This window comes from Leuciscus leuciscus (genome assembly GCF_965113295.1).
Source record: "Leuciscus leuciscus genome assembly, chromosome: 25".
In the NCBI taxonomy this organism is placed as follows: domain Eukaryota; kingdom Metazoa; phylum Chordata; class Actinopteri; order Cypriniformes; family Leuciscidae; genus Leuciscus; species Leuciscus leuciscus.
In genome coordinates, this window is record NC_138724.1 from 19,897,201 (window position 1) to 19,922,430 (window position 25,230).

Here is a 25,230-nt window from a genome sequence, read left to right on the forward strand (position 1 = left end):
AGACGGTATGTGTCTTTTGGCAGAGTTAAAGCTGATTGAAAGTTATAACAGTGGTTTGGCAAAGTACAGTATTGCTCTGTTCCAAACCTAGAGTGAGCATTTTAAGAAACTGTATTATACTTCCTCCTATAAGATCAGTGTCGTTTCAGTGTCATTGAGATGGAATTAATTTGTATGTTTTCCATTTTCATATTATGTTTTTATTCATATTTATTTCAGTTTTAGTTATTTTAGTACAGAAACTTAATGAAATTACAATTAAATGTTGCTTTGGCACCAAGATTTAATAAAATATAAAATAAGTTTGGTAACACTTTACTCAAAGCCTTTATATATAATACTGTATAAAAGTATTTTTAATGCATTAATTAACGGTCACATGGTACAATTAGGAGCTCTCCGAAAATTCCCAGCTTGCAAGTTGTAATTACGAGCTATACAACGAGGTGAACGATGTGAATCGGTACGGTAATTACGACGTAGCGTGAACAGACCTTTATAATGGTCTGTATAATATTTGTTACCACAGTTATAATATATTATAATACTTATCTATTTATTGTTACGCCTGTTGCATTAAAACGAACAACCAATTTCAGATGTAACAAGGATTCTGCAAATATTACAATGCATTTTAACTTTGGTTAAAGTTATTTATGAAAAGATAAAATGCATTATAACGTACATTATGAATACCTTTATACTAGTGCTGTCAAATCGATTAATCGCAATTAATCACATATAAAATTTGTGTGTGTATATATATATATATATATATATATAGCCTACATACACACACACATTTACAATCTTTTTATGTTAAATGACAGCACTGCTTTATACATAAAGGCTTTAAGAAAAGTGTTACTATATGTTTTTATTTTTATTTTTTATAGTATATATTTTTTCAGCTAACAATTGTTATTTTTTTATGGTTTTAGTTGTGTATACTTAACAAAGATTCCAGTCCATCGATGTCTCCATATGTTAACTTTTTTTTTTTTTACAATCCTAAACTAAACTCACAACCATTTGGAGATCATTGGTCTTATTATAGCTAGATTAAAAGAGCTGCGTTTTACAGGACGTGTGTAAAATAAAGCTCCTGTTTCATGCTTTTACACCACAGAACGGGAGACAGTAACACCTCCAGACATTGTGTTCTGGTGTAGCTTTGAGGGGCTCAGGGGCCACTTCCGGCCAGCTCATTTTAGGGGAGCACTGCCTCTTTTTTCCCATGCACCACTGCCGGCTAGGTAACCAGACGCAGATGGTACCTGTTACCAGCACAAACCTCACTTGTTTTCCTTTGTTTGAGTTCGAACCCCGCCGGTGGTAAAGGGGGAGCACGGATCAGACATGCATTAGCTGAATATAGCGAGATCGGCTGTTAGAGAGGATGGGGTCTTTTATCAGATGACAGGATGTGGGGGAATGAAAGCTGAATTATGAAAGATATTCGTTTTTAGTCACAATGTTATTTGTGTCACAGGCAAATTTATATCTTACTACTGCCATTGTACATTTCACCAGCTTCACAATGTGAACTGAACTTTAAAGTAACAAGCTACTTATTAGTGTTTTCTCCTAAAAAATACTTATTAGTTACTTTTCCTTTTTTTTTTTTCTCCCTGGCATCTTGCATTATAATGTTTATTATTGAGTTTTGTTGTGCCATGTCACACCATCCGTTTGCATAGATCAAACGCACAACATAGGAATATTATGATTGTTGTGGGTGATATATATTTTTTAATTAAGTAGGCTATATAATAATAACTATTATGTATATTTTATATTTAAAAATATTACATTTTTATATATATATATATATATATATATATATATATATATATATATATATATATATATATATATATATATATATATTCTAAAAATATTTATAATAAATAATAATTATTAGTTAATGTATAGAAGAGTAATGCACAAAAGTTGTAAAAGTAATATGATGTAAGTTATACTTGATTTGGCTTGACTTTATTAAAGTTTGTCATACTTATTGCTTCAATAATCATTGCCGTAAATCTTGAAGCTTGATGTGAAATTTCATCTGCACCTGGAGTCTTTCTGATATGACATAGGGCATTTTTATGATTCAGGTCCATTAGAAAAACAGTGTTTAGTGGGAAGTTTAAAGAGTACAAAGTTCCCCCATATTCATTTAATCTGTCAATGAATCACGTTTACTGTTGAGTAATTTATAATAAGTATGATTTTTCTTTGAAAGACAATACTTATTTAGCAAGGGCACTTTAAAGTAATCAAAAGTGATTCATTTAAAAAAAGATAAAAAGAGTTGTTCTTTTGAACTTTCTATTCATCAAAGAATCCTGAAATCTTTTTCATGTTTCCACAAAAATATTATGCAGCAACTGTTTTCAATATTAATAAGAAATGTTTATTGAGCAGCAAATCAGCACATTAGAATGATTTCTGAAGGATCATGTGACACTGAAGACTGGAGTAATGATGCTGAAAATTCAGCTTTGCATCACATGAATAAATTGCATTTTACAATATATTAAAATAGAAAACAGTTATTATAAATTGGTAATAATATTTCACAATATTGCTGTTGTTGCTGTATTTTGTTGCTGTACTTTGGTGAGCATAAGAGACTTCTTTTAAAAACATTAAAAAAATCATACCAAACTAAAACTTTTGAACGGTAGTGATATGTGCGTGTATATGTACTACTAAAATAAAGTTAGGCTGCCAAATTAAGTGCAAAGCTCATTTGAGTTCCTGCCAAACAAATCCAATTAGGTCAATTCAAATAAGCTGTGTTCAGATCCCACAGCTGTCAGGCTTGCTTTTCAGTTCCGCAGACATAATCGATGATTCACCTTATTTGAATTTCACTGATAGTTTACATTAGACTTAGCCTATAGGGGCCATCTTTCCCCGCCTGTTCCATTGGTTTACAGTGGCTCTACATGCAGCATGTGGGATGTTTTGGATCCGACAGTGTCTCAGGAGAGGGAATGTGTTTGTAGTGTTTTGCAGTGTTGCATTTCCTTGTTGAGGTGGTCACGTTCCCTGTCCCCGGCTCTCTATTCATGCTGATAAGACTTACCGCAGGCGGCTCGGGCTCTGGAGGGGTGGTTTGTGCACAAACAGCGGTGTGAAAGGGTGCCAGCGGAAATAACACGAGCGGTCCAGCCGATAAGATTACATGACCCTCACCTTTATCAGACAGGCCTGGGAAAAGCGCTGGGGGGTCGATGAGTGCGATCTCAGCAGCGTCTGTTCATGAAGCCGTGTGCTGTGGGAAGACAAACCCCTCGCTACTGTGAGAGATGACAGATAGTAGCTATGGGAATTATGGGTCATTTGAGCATGGATGGTATCGAAATTTTATTTGGGGAAATGGAGGATGATGCATCATCAGTCTACACTGTAAAACATTATTATCATGATTTATCAAAACTTTTTTTCATCTTTTGTCAAATTAACTAATGTGGTTCAGATAACATAACATTTTTGAGTTTCTATTGATTAAACCAATCTCCTTCATTGTATTAACTCAAATTTTTCATTGTAATGAACTCAAATTTTTAAGGCAATCTTTATGCATGTGATTATGTATCAGAAGCTGTGGGAATCAGATCTCACGGTCTCAGAAATTTCCCTTGGTTATTCTGCTGTTCTCGGTGTACATGGTTGAATCATACAGTTTCAAAATGTTTTTTTTTTTGATCCCACCATAAAATTATAAATTTAAATGTGTTCACCTAAAATACTTTTAATTGATCTAATTGTACTTGTAACAAGATATGTATATTATATATAGGCATATTAACTGTATTTTATAACAAGATGATGATCATGATGATCACCATAGTGATTACCTAATAAGGGAATTTACCCGTAATGTAAAAAAAAAAAAGATCATCTTCAACTCTTCATGCACAAACATTTACGGTTATGTTCATCTTCCAGTGATTATTCTTCATTTGTCACTCCTTTTCTCTTTCTGTGTTTGACACACACACACACACACACACACACACACACACACACACACACACACACACACACACACACACACACACACACACACACACACACACACACACACACACACACACACACACACACACACACACACACACACACACTCCCTTCCGATCTCTCACCCCTTCCTCTCAGTCACACATACACACCCAGTGATAATCATTTTGTGCACCTCTCGTGTCATAGTGAAATTGTCACCTTCTCATTAAATCACTTTTTCCTGTTTCTCTTGAATAAAAATGTTTATACATCTTATTCAATAAAACAGTAACTTCTAACTGATAACAGGAACATATGATGCACAGTGCAGTACCTCATGTTACCCATAGAGGATGCAAACCAAACAAATCAGAGTGTGTCTTTCCTGTGCCTTACACTGCTGAGAGCAATAGACAGAGGCTGAATTTAAAATAACAAAATTGCACAGTAATCTTACTATTTATGCATTTATCTGATTATATACTAAAAGCTGCACAGTATATACCTAATACTGCCTTCTATGTTTAAAATGCATATATTAATTGTATGCTACATTGTGCATTGAACTTGTAAAAGTTAATATTTTTAAAACAGACACATTAAATAATTTTTAGATGTTCTGAAGTTATATATACTCTATCATTTAAAAGTTTGGGGTCAGTATGATTTTCTTAAAAAGAAATGAACACTTTTATTCTGCAAAATTTCATTAAATTGGACAAAAGAGTCAGTAAAGACATTTATAATGTTACAAAATATTATTTTTCAAATAAATGTTCTTTTAAACTTTCTATTCATCAAATAATCCTGAGGGGAAAAAATCCTGTATATTGGTTTCCACAAAAATACTAAGCAGCACAACTGTTTTTAACATTAATAATAATAATAATAATTATAACAATAATAATAAAAGTTTCTTAAGCAGCAAATCAGCATATTAGAATGATTTCTGGAGGATAACGTGACACTAAAGACTGGAGTAATGATGCTGAAAATTCCAAAGGAATTAAAAGAAAAATTATTTAAAAAGAAAAAAGTTATTTTAAATTGGTAATAATATTTCTTGCTGTAGCTTTAATCAAATAATTGCAGCCTTGGTGATCATAAGAGACTTCTTTCAAAAACATAAAAAATCTTCAAACTTTTGAAAGGTACTGTTTATAAATAAATTAATTAATTTAATTGTACTTGTAACAAGATATATAAATTATATATAGGCATTTTAACTGCATTTTATAACAAGAGGGTATTGTATTGAGTACCCATATTGTATTTTCTCTTTCTGTGTTTGAGACACACACACACACACACACACACACACACACACACACACACACACACACACACACACACACACACACACACACACACACACACACACACACACACACACACACACACACACACACACACACACACACACTGTATATGTGTGTATACAGGTGATGGACAATGAAACTTAAACAGCTGGTTTTAGACCACAATAATTGATTAGTATGGTGTAGGGCCTCCTTTTGTGGCCAATACAGCATCAATTCATCTTGAGAATGACAGATACAAGTCCTTCACAGTGGCCTGATGGATTTTGAACCTCTCCTCTTCCAGAACAGTGGCCAGGTGACTATGTGATGCTGATGGAGGAAAACGTTTGCTCCTCCAAAACGCCTCAAAGTGGCTCAAAAACATTTCGATCTGGTCACTGTACAGGCCATGTGAGATGTTCAACTTCACATTCATGTTCATCAAACCATTCTGTCACAAGTCTTGCTGTGTGTGTTGATGCATTATCATGCTGATTCAGGGTATGATGTTTGAACTAGATGCACATGTTCCTCCAGAATGGTTCATCCACCCGTGCTTCACTCTGGCCAGCAACAGTCCTGGTGTTGAGCCTTTTTGGGGCTTCTCCACATTTGACATTGGTACCTGTGACCAAATGTTTTGGCTATAGCAGCCTGACCATGAATATTGACTGTGGTGTGGAGCTCCCGACGAACAGGTTTGGTGGAAACAGGAGAGTCGAGGTGCGCATTTATTTCTGCAGTAAGTTGAGCAGCTGTGGTTTTATGTTTTTTGGATACAATCTGGGTTAGTACCTGTACATCTCTTTCAGACAGCGTCCTCTTAAGTCCACAGTTACTCCTGTTGGATGTGGTTCATCCTACGTGGTGGTATGCCGACATTACCCTGGATGCCATAGCTCTCCATACATCACAAATACTGCTGTGCTAGTCATAGATGAGCCAGCGAGACACGCACCAACAATTTGTCCTCTTTTGAACTCTGATATGTCTACCATTATGTTGTGTGGATGTTGTTATTTTTTTGTATTACTCTTTTTTTTTAAATGCTGTTGGTCATATTCTGTGAATAAAGAAAATTCACATTCTGTGCATATTATTACAAGTATTAGTAGTATTCTGTAATTAATAAATCGTTTTGTCAGATTTTTCAGTGTATGAAGGGGAATTAGACTCAGGATACATCTTATTTAGCATATATATGATCCAACAGCATAGATGGGTCCAAAGACTACCCCAATGTAAGTGACCTGCAGTTCATCTGCCTCACCTGAGTGAAACGGCATGTGTGATGTCATCATATTGCATGTTTTCATATGCAAATCAAAGTTCACCCTGGGCTATTAGCAGTTATTCCCCCTTCTCAAACATGCAATTCCCACCCATCATACACCAGGGAATTCTCCTGTCATGTGAACGATCTCCTCTTTTTTTTTTTGTGGGTCATAGGGCTTGTGAGGCATAGCTGACCTTTAACTGGCATGGTTTTGTCAGATCAGATGGATTTGGCTATTTTGAGTCTAAACATGTGGAAATCAAGCAAATTCCACAGCAGAAATAGTATTGTAGCAATGAAGTCCAAGACACTGGAAATTAGGTTTGACTAAAGAGCAACTGAATGCCAGCGATTTACTTCATTAACAGGGGAACAGTTTTACTGTGTGTTTGTAAAACGTTGGTTGCTGTTTGATGTCAGATTGCCTTTTTATAGCACATTATAAAACAGATAGTTCTTGGATACCTAATTGGTCAATACAGCATTCTGGTTGTGCTAAAATATATAACATAGAGGTGCACGCCTAGATACTGTATATATTGCTGCAATGCATTCATAGGTATCCTAGTTTGAGTGGATTGCAATCTACTGTTTTATTAAAGCAATAAGGCTTTAATAAAACACACAACGTAATCTTTCCATGCCGACTGGAATACAGTTGTGCTGATGATCTCAGCAGTAACATGACACCAACAGCCAAGAAGCATAAAGGAGCTTTTCATGCAAATCAGGCTGAGATATAATGAAGTCAGCATACTGAAATGACACGCTGATTATAAGGGCAGAAAATAAAGGACTGACGGATGAGCCGGACGGACGACAGGACCAGTTCTGGTTGGCATGTCTGCTTAAATTCCAGCCACTTCCTCTGCTGCTCTGGGCTTCAATGCTTCTGACTGTCAGGCAGATGAATGAGGCAGTAATTGTATGCATGTAAGAGTGTACATGCTTTGCTCAGTTCTTGCGTGTACAGCGCTGCATAACAGCACAGCTTGCGTCACGAATTGCATGGCAGATTCTTCAGCGGCGACATCTGCTCATTTGCATAAACAGATGTTTGAGGTATCCAACGTTCTTGTTTTCATATTCGTATGTTATTGTCTTCTGAAATAATAGGCTATATGGAAGCTTTTTGCTTTCTGCTTCAAAGTAAAATATAAAAAAGGTAATTGTGAAAAAAGGATGCAATTTTGCAATTTTTACAAAGAAAGAAATGTGCAATTAAGACAGTCTCATTTAGGAGGAATAAAGTTGTAATTACCCTTTTGTTTTCATATATCTTTTACTCTGAGGTGGAAGTAATTACATCTTTAAACTCAAATAAAGAAATAAAATGATGGCATAGTTGAATTTTCAGCATTATTCATCCAGTCTTCAGTGTCACATGATCCTTCAGAAATCATTCTAATTGGCTGATTTGCGGCTCAAAAAACATTTCTTATTATTATCAATGTCGACAACAAGTTGTGCAGCTTAATATTTTAATGGAAACCAAAAATACATTTGCTCAGGATTCTTTGATGGTTCAAAAGAACTGTATAAAATACTGACCCCAAACTTTGAACAGTGTAGTCTGACATCCATTTTTGGTTACACTTTATTTTAAGGTGTCAGTATTACAGTGTAATTATATATTTAAGTACTGAGTAATATTAAGCAACTCCATGTACTTACTATAGGGTTAGGGTTGAGGGTTAGTTGCATGTAATTATGCATAATTTACTGTTATTACTGTGGTAAGTACATGTAACATATGTAACAAGGAAACTGTAAAATAAAGTGTTACCCCTTTTTTTTTATCCTGATCTATTGCTGACAATATAAAGTGCCCAGCATCTGCCTAATCCTTGTGCCAGTGCATCCTTGCAAACCGCTGCCACCCGAGCAGATCGAATCGGCGAAGATGCTAGGTTTCCACAGGTGACAAATCTGGCAGCCCGCCGGCTCTGTACTGGTGGCCTGGGAAGAGGCGTCCCACCGAGGACAGTTGTGGGTCGGCAGGAGTGTGCTGATAAGAAGAATAGTAGTGGGCGGCGGGGGGTTATGGATTGGCCACAGCTGCAGGGGCGAGTGGTCAGCTTAACAGACAGCTGAAGGATGGAGAGGAAATGACTAAAATAAACTGCGTGTGATGTGTGCGGCCTCGTTCTGAGAGCAGCACTCCACCACTGCAGCTAACACATCTGGCCGAGAGACGCGCACCCCGTTGACGTAACGGACATAAATATTTAAACCGGCAGAAAGGTTGCAGAGTTGATTCACGCCATCCAAAAGTGTGAGAAAAACTCGTACAGTGAGAGAAAAGAGAACACGCTTTGATACTCGCCAATCGTGAATCAGCAGCTAAGGATGTGCTAGTTAGCATACTCGCAAACACTGGAGTATTTTATATGATCTTCAGGTTACTTGGACTCCGTGGGAAAGGTTAAAGGGAATGTTTGCCTTACCATTGTCAACAAGTTCCACTCTACACAGACCTGGATCGCCGTGTGTTTCAGGCTGTATGGCCACTGTGCTGGGAAACACCTAGCATCTCTGAGCTGCTTGTTTAGCGAGTGGCTCTGTGACCTAGAAATGTCAAACCACTGTCCCTAACGCTGCCGAAGGACAGTGTCAAACTGAAACCGTGCACTGTATACTTAGCATTTCGAAATGTATGTCTCTCGCTGTGTTGTGTTTAACACAAGCCGAAATGTGTGCGCAAGTCCTGAGAAACCTTACAGTGTTAAGAAACAGTTGTTAGAAAGTGATAAATAAACTTTTCTTGAGTCACGTACAACACCTTTTTGATTTTCATACACAGGCATCATCACCGCTCATGCACCCACAATGCACCATGAAAACCAGGGAGCAGCGATGCTCACCATGTTCCCTTAACGGAAGTTCTGAAGCGTGAAACATAATCACTTAAGTAACGACACGCTATAGATGTTTTAAAAAAAAAAATACAAACCATTATTTTATTATATTTGAGCATAAACATACATCGCTAGACAGGTAATAAACAATCTAGCTAACATTTATAATATATTTATGGCTGAAAGGTTGCACGTATATGAAACAACTTTAAACAACTTTAAAAAAATAATGTCAGAAAGATTATGGTTCATTAGGTTCATAAATACCAGTAGACTAGTGATGTTGTCATGTCGCCGGAGTCATCAGTGTCCCAATGTTTAGTGAGCCCTGGGTCCATACCGTCCTTGTCAGTGCCCGAATTTGTGTATATACTGATTCATGACCTAGGAAGCTAGGGAGCTAATTGAGACACACCCATTGTCTAATTTGTACACTGTAAGGAGGGATAGCATTAGCATGTTAACTGCTCTGAGGTGCAGCAACCCAGGACAGACTCACCTCAGCCCTCACCCTACCCCCCGTCCCGCTGACATTTGACCTCCACTCTTCCGTCTGCCAATGTGGTCTGACAACAGCTCCCTTTACAAAGAACAGGGTCTGACCCTGGCCCTGTGAGTGTGTGTTTCATGTCGACTCAAGCCGAACTGAGAGGGCACAAGCAGCTCTTTGTGGGACAGAGGTGGCTGGGCTCGGTCCAGAGAAGTCCATGCAGCTGTTCAACACTGACAGCAGCTTCATTCGCTGCGCTCCGTGTACATCTATGTGTGTGTTCGCTCGTGTCACAGTTTGTGGTTTTGTTAATAGAGAGGAGATACTTTATTGATGATCTGACTTCATGCAAATTATGCAAAGTAGCCTATTTAAAGAGTTGTTTTGTAGTGAGAGTGCTCGTGTCCAATACTTAAAAGTTGTAGTCACATGACACTTCCTGCTAATCAAGAACTCAATCAATTGTCCCACAATGCATTTCTGCTCATATCTCTCAAACCTTAGATATGAATATCTATATGCCACATTTAGCTGATCTGAATTCGTCATAAAGCACCTCCAACTTGGAAAGTTTAAAACATTTGGGTTCATATAATATAGTTTGTGCACTTAAAAGAGATCTGATAAGTTAAGCATTATTCAGTAATATTGTCATTCAGTAATATTTTTCAGTAATAAGACATTCATACTTTTATTCAGCATAGATGCATTCAATTAATCAAAAGTCAGTATAACAGTACATATATATATATATATATATATATATATATATATATATATATATATCATTTTACAAAAGATTTCTCTTTCAAATATATGCTGGTCTTTTAAAATTCATCAAAGAATCCTGAAAAAACTGTATCATATGGCGCTTTTCCATTACCAGTACCAGCTCGACTCGACTCGACTCGACTCGCCTTGTCTCGGCTCGGCTCGCTTTTCGCTCCGTTTTCCATTGCAGATAGTACCTCCACAATAGTACCTGGTCGTCATAGCGACGCCGCAGGAAACTGCCGTAACTTAATCTTTTAAGCGAGACGCGCGAGATACACCCGCTACCCACACACACAGGACAATGGAGGAAATCGAGTGTATGCTGTTTTTGGATGTTTTTGTTTTTGTTTTTGCTGTTTTTTATTCAGGATACTCCGTCTGGCGCGTGCAATGATGACGCAGTGAATAGTGACGATTCTCTCTGACCAATCAGCAGTCTGCCTTGTTTTCACGTCACATTTTAGTATCGCCTCGGCTCGCCTCAGCTCGCTTGGAACCTCGCCGGAGGTGGTACGAAAAAAAGTACCTGGAAGCGGGTACAGGTACAACTTTTACACAGTGGAAAACCAAACAGAGCCAAGTCGAGTCGAGGCGAGGCGAGCCGAGGCGAGCTGGTACTGTGTAGTGGAAAAGCGCCAATAGTTTCCACAAAAATATTAAGCAAAATCACAAGATCATGCGCTGAATATCACTTCATATTGAAAGAGTGAATGAAATTACGAGCATGCAAAGACGTGCAATTATTACCAGGAACTGGCTGTTGTGTTTTAGCTGTGAAGTATCTGTATTTTATTCATCAGGATCAGTGTCTATATATTTTAGGCGTATTAACAGTTCATTAGTTTTATTTAATATGGTAACTGTAGTTTTTGTAACCCTTATCCAAAATACCACTTTATTTTCACTTTGTGTTATTTTCTATATTTTTGATGGCTGTGGTGGCTCATACCAACTTACCAACTTTGTTATATTGTATTACCAAAAACGCTAGTTACGCATGTAACTGTGGTTCTGTGAATTCTGGATGACCGCCAGAGGCAGTGTAAACACTATGGATTATCGCAGCGCCAGCTAGATAGGTCGAGAGAATATACCAACAAAGTCACGTGGCGTGACGTATGCTGAGCCCTGGAGGTTTATAAGCTACAGTAGCTCAGCACTCTACCTCGGTACGCCTTTCTCGCGCATTCCGAGTGACTGAGAACTCTGGCGGTCATCCAGAATTCACAGAACCACAGTTACATGCGTAACTAGCGTTCTGTTTCATTCTTACTGACCGCCAGAGGCAGTGTAAACACTATGGATGACACATACCAACATAGTCATGAGGAATGCCACCCACCTGATGAAATTAAGGCTGCTCCAGAAGAACCGCAGAACTAACGGCATGATGAGCAGCAACGTTGACCTTATAAAACCGGGCAAACGTGCATGGAGACGCCCAGGTAGCAGCAGTGCAGATATCCACCAGGGAAACTCCTCTAAAAACAGCCCATGAAGATGAGATGGCCCTAGTGGAATGGCAAGTTAGTCCCCAGGGCAGTGGTCTCCCTGCTGCCTTGTAAGCTAGCGTAATGGTCTCTACTATCCAGTTCGACAACCTCTGCTTAGACACTGGAGCACCTTTCTTCACACCACCATAGCAGACAAATAACTGGTCTGACTGTCTAAATTGAACAGTAGAGTTCACATAACACTTCAAGGCACGAACAGGACACAAAAGTTGGGCACTTGAATCAGACCCGGAAGAAGTCTGAAAAGAAGCCAGTTCAATGTGCTGATTTATGAACTGAGGAAGAAGGACCTTCGGAAGAAAAGAAGGATTGGGTCGTAGAACCACCCCAGAGTCATCCGGTAACCAGCGCAAGCACAGTTCGCTAACAGACAGCGCGTGCAACTCACTTACTTGTTTCGCAGTAGCAATAGCTAACAAAAAAGAAGTCTTCAAGGACAACCATTTAATGTCAATGCTTCGCAAGGGCTCAAACTGGGGTGAGCACAGGAATGCAAGCACGAGTGACAAATCCCACACAGGAAAATGAGGATTCCGAGCAGGGTTCAGACGGCGCGCGCCCTTCAGAAAACTGCAGACAAGACTGTGAGAGCCAAGAGAAGAGCCACCAACTGGAACATGATATGCAGAAATCGCAGCTACGTACACTTTCAACGTGGAAGCTGCTTTTCCTTCCTCCAGTAAACGTTGAAGAAAGCTTAAGATACTCGGAATGTCACATGTTGCAGGATCGAGCCCCTGTTCCTCACACCATGCAGAAAAAAGCTTCCAACGGGAAGCATAAATCTGTCGTGTGGAAGGAGCCCTAGCATTAGAGATGGTGTGAAAAACAGCAGGGTCACACCGCTCCAGAGAAGGATTTCCAAACCCAGACCCAAAGCTGCAGACGAGCCGGGTCCGGGTGCCAGACACTGGCCTCCAGCTGGGAGAGGAGGTCCTTCCTGGGGGGAAGCTTCCATGGATTTCCTGTCAGAAGTCTCAGCAACAAAGGAAACCATGGTCTGGCTGGCCACCGTGGTGCCACAAGTAACACTCTGTGCCTGCACAGGGAGATCCTGTGCAACGTCTCCCATAACAGAGGGATAGGTGGAAACGCATATAGCAGGCAGTTCGGCCATTCGTGAGACAACGCATCCTGGCCCAGGGGGCTGGACACTTCCGTCCTTGCGAACCATAATCGGCAGTGGGTGATCATCTCTGAAGCAAAAAGATCCACCTCTGCTCTTCCAAATCGCAGCCAGATCTCCTGCACTACATCTGGATGAAGCCTCCATTCCCCTGGATGTACCTGATCCCTGGAAAGAGCATCTGCTGTCTGGTTGCACGCTCCTGGAATATGAGCTGCCCTCAGTGAAGCGAGTTGTGGCTGACACCATGTCAGGATCTCGTGAGTCAGCCGTAAAGACCTGCGGGATCTCGTGCCGCCCTGGTGGTTCAGATGGAACACTGTTGAGGTATTGTCGGACCGAACGAGAACATGGCGGCCTGCCAGAACCGGCATGAAGTACTTTAGAGCCAAAAACACTGCTCTTAGTTCCAGCAGGTTGATATGTTCTGTGGCCTGGATCGGTGTCCAGTGCCCGCAAATACCCCTCCGATTCCACGTTGCCCCCCATCCTGTGAGGGAAGCGTCTGTTGTGACCAACTCCCGACGAGAGGGAACAACACCCAGAGGCACTCCTGCCTTCAGAAACTCTAACTGTCTCCACTGCCTCAACGCACATATGCAACGGTGAGAAATTATAACCAGTCGATGGCGATGCCTGGTGGGATCTAGCCGCAAACTGTTGTTCCATAACTGGAGTGGTCTGAGGTGGAGTAAACCCAGGGGGATCACCACTGTAGCCGCTGTTAACATCCCTATCAGTCGTAGGACCACCTCGTACTGCAAAGACACCCCCGGGCGAAAGCGAGCCAAAAGTTGCAGAATGTTCGTCACACGTTCCTGAGACAGGGAGGCAGACATTAAACAGGAATTCAGGGTCATTCCTATGAACGTAGTGGTCTGTGATGGAATCAGACGGCTCTTTTTCTCGTTCACAGAAAACCCCAGCTTCTGCACATGTCTCAAAAGCAGTCTGGAGTCTTGTACAGCCTGCTGCTCTGTTGGGGCACAGAGAAGCCAGTCGTCCAAATAAGGAAGAATACGCATACCTCTCATCCAAAGAGGAGACAGAGCTGCGCTCACACACCTTGTGAAGACGTGAGGAGCAAGGGAAAGGCCGAAGGGTAGCACTTTGAACTGGTAAGCTTGATTCAGGAAACTGAAACGCAGAAACTTTCTGTGATGTACAGCAATTGGGACGTGAAAGTATGCATCTTTCAGGTCGACACTTACAAACCAATCGTCTGCAGTCACAGACCGAAGAACATCGGCTGTGCGCAGCATTCGAAAAGGAAGGACCTTCAGGAACAAATTCAGAAGCCTCAAATCGAGAATTGGGCGGAAACCACCGTCCTTCTTCGGAACAAGAAAATATGTCGAATAGAACCCGTCTCCCTGAACGAGGGGATGAACTTTTTCTATGGCTCCCTTCTCTAACAGTGAACAAATTTCCAGAGAGAGAGCCACTGCGCGAACCGCGTCTCTGACAATCGTAGGAACAATTCTTGAAAATCTGGGAAGCCGGCGTCGAAACTGTAGAGTATATCCCCTGCTCAGAGTCGCCAACACCCAGGGGTCTGCGGTGTTGGATCTCCAGTACTCCAGTTGATCTATTGAAAAACGATCGACTGCCGGCCTGACTGTCTCAGGCTTTATGTGTGCGATTTTTAGTGTTCGCGGGGGGACGCTGACGGGGTCCTCCTGGAAACTGCCGATGAGGTGGGCGAAAAACTCTCGCATCTTCAGGAACACGAGGTCTTTGAGGGGGCTGTGACTGAGGTGTAGCGTGCCGGCAGAAACGTTGCTCCGATGTGACATAGTGATGTCGTGTCTGAACCGCTGGCATCCTAAAGGAAGGGTTGCGCTGCACCTTTGTCAGTTGACGAGAGGCTTCAGACAGCTTTACCCTCTTTTCCAATAGTTCCGGAACATTTGGACCAAAAAGATGCCCGGGAACAAATGGAAGATCTCTCAAGGTTTTCTTACAGTCCTCCAGCAGTCGTGCTTGGGCAAGCCACACTTGGCGGCGGGCTGCCAGAAGCGTGGCTGTAAGACTACCCAGCTCGCGGGTCACATGGCCTGTTGCCAACAGAGCAGTTTGCATAAATTGTGAAATAGAGGGATCCGCATTTGCAGGTTCCAGCGTACTGGTGGCAGCAAGAAGTAACTGGCAGATTGTGTTTTCTGCTCGAGTAATGTAGGCAACAGACTCATATGCCTTTTTTAGCAAGGAATCTGTACGACCGCATTGCGCACTGGGACATTGCACATTCCCTCGTAGAGCCTCATCAGGAGACACCACCAAGGCTGCCACAGGCTGCTCTATTTCCGGAGCACGACCCACCCCGATAGAATCTGCTTCAGCCATAGATGCTAGCGTTCGAGCAATCTTAGAGCGCCGCTTAGGCGGACCAGAACCAGTAAGAGCATTTGAGAATTCAGCCACAAAATCCTTACATGGTGGCATGGCAAAAGAAGTTGCAGCTGTGGTCTGTCTGAAAAACACATTTGTTTGGGCAGATTGGACAGGTGACTCATCAAGTCCTAGACGGGCAACTGCCATTTGAAGCACAGCCAAAGTATCATCGGAGGAGGACTGGGCTTGTCCAGACGACTGAACTGACCCTCCACTAGACCCCTCCGCTGCTGGGTAACCAGTGAAAACAGCCTGAGGTGATGGTTGTGCAGCAACATCCATAGTAACCCCATGATCGTGAAAAAAGGAATCTGAAGCACTTGTAGAAAGCACATCAAACTCTGAACGATGAGAAAAACAAGGGGAATCAAGAGACTCTTCCTCAGCTCCCTGATTCTGAACATTCTCATCCTCCTGTGTCATCTTCACTGGTGCAGCAGATGTGACAGGCTGAAGCGAGTGAAGCAGGCGTTTCAGCTCTGCCATCTCAGAAGAAAGCGCCGATACCGTCATAGAAAGTGAACTTTTCTCAACATGTGACTGTTCATCACTTTGCGATTTGGCCTTCTTAGATGGGAGGGGAGCACCAGCCGCCGCCGACGCCCTGCGCTTCCGAGTGCGCGAAGGGGCTACATCTAACTGTCCAAGCTTCACTGTTGAATTAGGGTCTAATTCGGCAAGACGGAGCCGTCGTTCCGACATAGGCAAAAGGCTGCAGTGCATGCACGGGTCCGTGAGAGCCTCTCGCAGATGTTGAACACCCAAACACGACGGCAGATGTCATGACCGTCATCAGGGAGAAGATTATTAGGGCACAGCTTACAAGTCAGTGGAAAACCAGTGGCGATCGAGCTGTGAGCCATAGTTACTCGCTAATAACACCCTCGGATAGCACCGTAAGGTTAAGTTAAGCGGGATGAAAAAAAATTTTTTTTATAAAAATAAAATAAAACTATTACCTCGGATGAACCGACAGGTAATACCAACAAATATCTCACGAAAAAGAGAAAATGTCTAAAATGGCCGGCGGATTGAAATGTGAGTAGATCTGTCAACGGGAGACCGTTAACACATAGGCGTGGAAAAACACAAGCCACCGGATTGCACCGAGAGGCACAGTGTTACCGACGAAGCAATATAAATTCAATAGAAAAACAGAACTCACCAAGCGCTGTTAATTTACTCCAATCCTTGAAATGGCGTAGACGCGCGCTGTCACAGCTTGTGAGGACGAATCTCGCTGCTCTTGTAAGCTGCACTTGACAGCGCGAATAATCACTCAACCAAATACAACCTATCTCAACCAGGCGAGAAAGCGAAAGAGGTAGAGTGCTGAGCTACTGTAGCTTATAAACCTCCAGGGCTCAGCATACGTCACGCCACGTGACTTTGTTGGTATATTCTCTCGACCTATCTAGCTGGCGCTGCGATAATCCATAGTGTTTACACTGCCTCTGGCGGTCAGTAAGAATGAAACAGAACTATAGTTTAGGACTGCTATTTAACAGTCTTGCCTTATACAGTTTATTCATCGGTGTTAGTGATATTGTTACAATTTATGTGCAGGCCTATGTTAAGTAAAGTGCTTGTGTGTGTGTTTGCTTGGTTAAAATTCCTAAAAATGTGGGTCACACCTTAATGACCATGGGAAAATGTGGGCCAAACCAGTTGAGAACCACTGTCCTAAAGCAAGCAAAAGTTGCTAATTTATCTAGACCTCATATATCTATGCAACCTTTTCTCTCCGTCCCAGTTTTGTTGTCTAGCTAAACTTTCACGTGCTGGGTCCAGATTCCACTGACCTGCCCGGACCTGTCTGGTCATTTTTCCAACCTGAACCTGGCTGTCAGTGCCGGTATATCGAAAGAAGTGTAACACAAAAGTGCATGGTCTATGTCCCATTTAAGCCCAAACAGAACTGCCGATGAGGGGGGCCACAAAGCCACATGTTGTGTGAGCTCTGAGTGAGGAGACGGCAAGAATGCAGTCCCCCTCTGATTGGGCCGCTCCCCTGGTTTTTGCAGTTTGTGTGTGTGTGGGTGGATGGGTGAAAGCTTTAAGCCTGTATGAATCAAAGAACTTGGAAATTTGACACATTTTTTCTAGTGTTTTACACCTGGCGGTTACAGGCGTTACAGGTTGGGACTTCAGTAGAAATAGAAACAGAAAGTATTCATGCCTTCATGTGCTCTCAAGGACAAATAACTGATATGGATTCTACACGCACATCCTTTTACCTTATTTGGATAATCACCATGGATCCTACAAAGGTGTGTGTGTGTGTTTGTCTAGATACGTCTGTGTCCCCCAGCCATGTAGATTTTGAATGTGATTTCCAAAAGAAAATGATCTTTGTGAATTAAGTTTCATATTATTGTAGTTTCAAAAACTGTTTGTCTAAAACAGAAATGACAGAAATCATCTATTTACTATCCAATCGAGTCGAACCTTCGACAGATCAGCTTTTTTTTTTTTACTCTTTCCTCGTCATTAAAGAGATTGTCCGTCATTTATGACGCTTTCCCGCCATTGATGATTTTTTTCCAGAAATCCATGTTTTCTCTGATCTTCTGAAATAGTACAGCTTCTCCAGATACAAAAACAAGCAAAGAAAAAAAATCTGTGTAAACCAGGAGCAGATAGAAGTTGTTTTTGCACAACTAGCTTAACATGATCCTCAAACATTCAAAGGCATATCAATCAAAACATTACAGAGAAAAATGTCCAACCCACTGAAAGGTACTGACTGTGCAAGCTTTGTTGATGGACTCGATCTACTCGATCTGATGAATTTGCAAAAAATTTGCTTCCTATCTAGACTAACCTGCCTTACACTTTATAAACTTACACTTAAAAAGTGATTTTCTTTTCTTTGACCATGTCTTATCTCGCCTGGCCACCAAGCTCAAAAAAAGGTGCTTGACGCCCCTCTGTGTTTCCAGTGTTTTTCAGTTCTTAAGAAACCCCACAAAACTGCAGAGGAATGTCTTTTCATGGACTATTCAGTCTCGGTCTGCATCTCTCTTTCTTTTTGCTGTCTCTCCCTCTTTTTCATCCCCATGACAAGGTGAAACAGTTCCATCAATGCAATCCCAGCATGTGCCGCCGCCAAAGAAACATCTGCGTGACACTGTCAGCTGTGAACAAACATGGCTCTGAAGTCCTCCCAGGATACAAACAGAGACACGGACAAAGACACTGAGAGGAAGTGATTCTGGCTTAATCCTCCATGTACTCACTAAATGGGAAGGTAAACCGTCCCGCTGGCAGAGTGGGAACAGGCCTTGTCCGTCCTTCCAGTATTGCATACTTGTTTACTCAGCTTTTTTTTTGTCCACACATATATCAAAGCAGTTTGTTTAAAAAGGGAGATTGGAGGCATTGAAGAGGTGCGTTTGGACTTGATGCCAGCTCTCGCCTTTGACGCCCACCTGGATGACACTTGTGAACTGTTCTAACCACACCCGCAAAACAAAGAGCAGCATTCCAATCATTATGTAAAAGCTCTTTTTTCTTTTCAGATGGAAAGAAAGACAGTATTAAGATGAAAGCTTCAGAGAAGAACACGATAAAGGAGCAATGACTTTTTGTCTTCACTTTTACTAGTTTCTCCTCCATGACTGATGACCATGTTAAAAAGACCAGGTTAGACCAGCATGAATTTCCATGCTGTTCCAGACTGGATTATGCCGGTCAGTTATAGTTTGGAGCTGGTTAAGCTAGTTAAGAACCTTCTTGGGTACACCAGTATCTCATCCTGTACACCAGCATCCAAAACTATAGCTACGTTCAGACTGCAGGTAAATGTGGGCCAAATCCTTTTTTTTCGTCTTTTTTTTTTACGTCAAATCGTGTCTACACCGGACACGACCGTTGATATGACGCATTGTACCGCAACAGCTAGAAGTTGTCTACAGTGAATGCGACAAAGCAACTGTTGCGAATCCATTTGTCCTTCCTATGAGAAGTATCGAGAGTGCTTGTATGTCATAAATAGAACGAGGCATCAGTTTACTGTCTGGGATTTGTCGCGCCGTGCCGCATCCAGTGTAGACAACATCACTATCCCCTTTCACACAAAAACCCGGTAAATTACCGTAAAATTGCTAGAATGACTTTACCGGTAAATAAACAAATATGCTGTTCACACAAGCAACGGCGTTCTGGGTTTTTACCGGTAAGAGACCATTTCAGTTAGTTTACATTATTGAAGAACAATTTTTTTTTTGGTTTCTTCAACCAAATAAGTTGGCAAAAAAACAGGTAATCAATTTAGGTAATCAGTTATATAAAAAAAAATTTAGTTAAGAAATTCAGAACTGGCAGATTTGTATTTTGTACTACATGTCCTTTTGTACATTTTAATTATTCTTAACTAGAAATATTTGAGGAAGCTAATTATCATGTTATCTCAACTTAAATATTTTTAGTAGTGGAAACTTGGCTAGCTTTAGGTAATTCAGTAAATGTTAGAAAACAGAAACTTCTAAATTACCATATCAAAACATTAAACACTACTAAATCTCCCACTTAACATTAATCTTGCACAAAAAACGTATACAGTGTATAGCACTTAATTTTAGAATTTACTCTCCCTTTCGAGTGTCATGGCAAAGCATGCTGGGACATAGAAATTCCAGTCCAATTTCACTTCAATTTAAGTTTGTCTAAATTAAAAGAAACAAGTGTATACAATGAAAAAATAAATAAAAATTGAACAATTCAAATTACTTAAAATGTGTATTTTTGTGAACTCAAAAGAAAAAAGTTCTAAATGCTCATAAAAGTTCATTTAATTTAACCTAATTTGTTTAATATAAGTTCACCCCACTCAAACCAATTAATTATTTTGAGCATCAGGGTTTACAGTGAACACCACTAAAGAAATTGAACCTCCACTAAAGAAATTGAAGAAATTGAACATCCTCTGCTGCTGTGACTGATGCTGCTTTTCTCAAGCAAAGCGGATGAGTCAGCAGTCACACACACACACACACACACACACACACACACACACACACACACACACACGTATGCACATCACACCCCACATAGGGTAACAAGGAGTAAGAAACCACATCATGTGTTGTCTCATAAGCTCCAGTAAATCTTCATGTACACTGACAGAGTAACATTTACGTCTTTCAGTGGGTCGAAGACATCTCTTGTGATGGAAACTGTGGGAACCCCATATGTCATGTAATCTGCTGGGAGGGTGCGGATATTCCAGCGCTAAGTCAGCACTCAGGCAGAAACACGCACTTACGCCACACCTACGGCAGTGCTAAAACAAGCACAAACCACACATACGCTTCTGTACGCTTGACAGTGACAGTTTCTAACAGGGACAGTACCATTTATGTCTAACATGCTCGAATTTGGTCGACCTATGGGTGGCTTGCTGGTTCAGCTAGTTAAAGGAATATTCCGGAGTTCAGTACTAGTTAAGCTCAATCGATTGGTTGCATAATGTTGATTTCCCCCTTCTTTAAAAAAACAAAAAACAACAGTCTTACAATGAAAGTGAATAGCGCTAAAAAACAATAGTATAGCCTCAAGACATAATCAATATGTGTGTGTTAGCATAAGTGTGAAAAAATAGCTTATTAACCTTGTCTGTTTAAAGCTATTTCCAACTGAACAACTTTGTTGCCCCAACAACACCATAAACTGTAAAATGACTGTAAAATGATTATTTAAAGAGCTTTACAGCTCAACTAAAATACTCACATTTTAACAGTAGAATTAATGTAATTTCATTGGATCAAGTCAGATTCAAAACTCTTGTTTCATTTTGTTGACACATTAGAGTCAAAGGTTTTTACCGAGGGGATTTTTGATATCTCTTTTTATCACTTCATCATAAAATGCTTTATAAAATCAGGCAAATTATATATGAACAAACCCCTCTGTAAAAAAAAAAAAAAAAACTTCTGAATATAGAAAGGAATAAAATTGTAACGTTTGCTGATTTCTGACTCAGTGCATGAGAAAAACAACTCATTTTGAGAAAACGGCTGTCAAATGTATTGAAATGTACAGACACAAATAGATAAAGTGCAATAAAATAAGTGTATTTTGTATGTTTTCTAAAATCTCCAAATTGACCAGTACATGAAAAAAAGAGCATGAAGTGTTTTTGCCTGTTTCTTGCCTTAAAGTAAACGAGAGATAAGTCCAAACGATTATGCTACAAAATGCTTAACTCGTCTTGAACCTGGAATATTCTTTTAAGAAGACTGATAGGGACACCAGCATCCAAAACACTATTATGCAGTTTAAACCGCATTAGCACCTGAACTTGATTCAGTAACTACTGGATCAATAACACAAGTCTCTTTTCACTGTTGACCACCTGTGTTAAGTATAAATGAAAAAGGAAATTGTCTTCATCTGTCCTTTCACTATCAAATCAGGTGGTTTCATTGAAAGCACCCTAGAAGTGTAATTCAATGGCACATACAGACTAAGTGCTCAAGTTTCAAAGACATTTTTTGGCCGATAATAGCGCTGCTTCTAAATGCAAGAGGAACAATGGAAGAACTTTAGTCTCACATCATTTATCTCCTAGTTTCCTGAGAGTCTGAAGGCCGGGATCTGCTCCAGACATCTGCCCATTCACACACTTTTGTGTGCATACTCCTTGCTCACTTTGTTCACATTGAAATATGTGTTTTGACAACTTCACATCTCAGTAGCTTTAGGGATACAACCGCTTCCCCCTCGCCCCTTATTTCTTCCTTCAAGCGCTGGGATTGTCACATTTGCTCTTTCTTGTCTACTTTCTTTCCATTCTTGCCAGGTGAGCCAGACTAATCAGTCTTGATGCGTCTCTGACGCGCTGATTGGCCGCCTACTCACCTGTCAATCAGCCACTCAATGAAGAGAGGTTTTAAATAAAAGAAAAAAAAAGTTTTTTTGCTTGCAGTGTTGCTATAGAAGAGCCATTATTGGTTCCCCAAAGAAAAACCTTTTGGCATGTTTGGTTCGATTAAAACGAACTCTGGTGCGATTGCTCTGTGCAGTTCATTTGGATAAGTGTGAACGCTTCCAAACAAACTCTGGTGCGTTTCGGATGAAATATGAACGCATCGTGGACCAAAGACATGGAGTGACCTAAATAGGAGTGAATGCTCAAGCATACCTATAGTCGCGGTGTTTTCCATCACAGTTCGGTACGAGCATCAGAACCGAGCATCTCCTCACAGAAGATCTTTGTTTGTAATCCTATACCATCATATGTACGGCACATACAGCCAAGCGCATTGTTCGTTAAGTTCCTTCGCAAAGTATACGTCATAAAAGCCGTTTTTGTTTTGTTTTGTATCTTTAGGTTTGGTGTTAAAATTGACAGTGTAAACTCTCAGCGAACCAGGACTAAAGTATTATCATTTTGTTATTGTTGTTCAGACCAAAAGAAGTGTGACCATTGAACCTTAGTGAACAGTTCTTTAAAAAAATAAGTGTAAAGAACAATTTAATGATCTAAAGAACCATTTTCCACTATAATTACATTTTTGTGCAATGGAAAGTTTCCATTTAGCCACTTTTCTACCATCGGGCCGAACCATTCTTGTTGCCTAACCGTTCCAGTCGAAATGGATATGGTTTAATTTTCTACTGTGGGGCTGATAACAGAGCTCTTTGGAATGTAAATCAAATGCTCAGTCACAAATAGCATTGTATCTCACCTGTCAACTTGTGATTGTATTACCAAAGATTGATTTTAATACCTGCAGTGAACAGGGCCTATAATGCTAAAGTGTCGCAACTGTCTTTATAGTGTGGATCCTTCGATGGCTTAGGGTTCAAATGCATATTATTAATCTTTGCTATTTCTTTTTTAAAACAAAAAAGCAAAATCGTGCATCTCTCAAGTGTGTGGCAGCATGAAGTCTTTACGTTTTTGGAGACGGTTTGTCACACTTCGATTTTTGAGTCATTCTTCTTGTACTCTTAACAACCTACACTCTTTCCATGTCCTTATTTATTCAGTGTTTAATTCATACAGAAATACGTTTCTCAACTGTGCTGAAACCTTTTCAGTTTTTCCACTTTCCAAAGTCTTAATAGTAACAAAACCCGTATGGTCTGAAAGTGTGGGGTTTCTCTCCTCTAAAACTGGCCACCATTAGGGGAATTCCACCAATTTCAGAACAAGGAGGACATGGATTTTCCACAAAAAAGAAGATATGTTTACTACGCTCCATTGGGCTGTACAGTTCAGTGCCATAGGCAAAACCGTGACTCCCCATGCACCAGCCGAGAACATCAGAAGCATGTTTAGATTGTGAAATAAGTCATATAGAACGACCTAATCACTGTTTGTTTCTCTGTTTTGTTTGGTTTGCAGGTGGCCATGGACTTCACATAAGCCAAAGCTTGTGCAGACGTTAAAGTAAGTGCTGGTTGAAGGTTTTACACTGCAGCTTCCCATAGCTTCTGTTTCTGATTTTTCAAACTACTCTTTATAAAAAAGTCCTACTATGATAAAAGACTGCTGTTTGTCTGTGAATTTGGCTATTTTTTGGCATCCATCAAGGGTTGAAAGTTTTAGGTTTGTTTAAGGGCATATAGGAAGCTCTCTGCTAGGAACCAGGAAATACCTGCTGTTAACGTGATCAAGTTTTGTGGCAAAAAAACTCAACAAGCCCAATAATACCTATAGGATGTTGACTTTAAAGTAAATGTGTTTATGTGGTAACCAGAGCTTTAACTCTTGTAATGTCAGTGCTCCTAAAATTGTGAAGTGAAATGATGAATTATTTATTACAACAAAGAATAAACATGGAGAATGGTAGGCTCTTTGCTAACATTTGAGATTTAGCTGTGGTTCATTCTAGTTTTGTTTATTGTGTTGACTTTCTTGTTGTTTCCTTCTGTCAGTGTCTGGCATCAGACAATTTCGCCATATCCTATCACGCTGGCTTCATTTTGAGTTTTTCTACATTTCCCACAAGTATCTAAATACACATAGTTTCATGTAACAGCATGGAGGTGGGTGTTGTTTTAAGGGCTCATTATTTCAGTAAAGTGATAATGTGCGTGTGTGTGTATAGGGACACGTCTTACCAGGAGCGGGTGTTGCTGACAATGGCTTTCAGTTGTTCCTCTGCACGTGCTGTGAACCCCAGGTCTGCAAATATTCTGTTTGTTGTGGTGATTTAGATTAAGATGTGAACAACACTTTTAAATATGTTGCAGACATATCTTATTGTTTAATACCTCCAACAATAGAAGTATTGCACATTCAGACAATGCTAGATGTTTACTGGTCAGTGCTTTCAAACATTTACAGTTAAGGCATACTGTATTCATTTATTTAACATTTTGATTTTATTATTATATTTATAAAAAATTATGACTATTATTATTTAACCATTTTTTGGTGTTTGTCTGAGTTAAGGTGTACTGAATGTTCTCCCTTATGTTTTTATATTTTAGATAATTTTGATTTTAATTTATTTTCTTGTTTATTTT

At 40.2% G+C, this 25,230-nt stretch overlaps 2 protein-coding genes and 1 long non-coding RNA gene across 8 annotated transcripts in view; 1 reads left to right on the top strand and 2 right to left on the bottom strand.

The window, feature by feature from the left end:
- LOC309490298 overlaps positions 1-9,408 on the bottom strand; it is a 53,153-nt gene extending 43,745 nt beyond the window's left edge. The window contains exon 1 of the long non-coding RNA XR_014202663.1: positions 2,670-9,408. This is a non-coding gene — a long non-coding RNA (uncharacterized lncRNA). The remainder of the gene's footprint in view (positions 1-2,669) is intronic.
- Positions 1-25,230, top strand: part of LOC309490294 (uncharacterized protein) — a 142,155-nt gene that overhangs the window by 84,452 nt on the left and 32,473 nt on the right. For 5 of the 6 annotated variants that reach the window (XM_082159382.1, XM_082159381.1, XM_082159380.1 and 2 more), the window contains 2 exons: positions 24,104-24,148; positions 24,810-24,884. In XM_082159382.1, coding sequence (XP_082015508.1) covers positions 24,104-24,148; positions 24,810-24,884 — 120 coding nt within the window. The remainder of the gene's footprint in view (positions 1-24,103; positions 24,149-24,809; positions 24,885-25,230) is intronic. The other variant, XM_082159383.1, reaches the window with a different exon arrangement.
- Positions 12,793-16,452, bottom strand: LOC309489980 (uncharacterized protein; the record flags this gene model as incomplete). The annotated part of the gene is made up of 4 exons (XM_082158935.1): positions 12,793-12,812; positions 13,074-13,269; positions 13,518-15,181; positions 15,273-16,452. The coding sequence occupies 4 exons, from the start codon at positions 16,450-16,452 to the stop codon at positions 12,793-12,795; spliced, it is 3,060 nt and encodes a 1,019-aa protein (XP_082015061.1).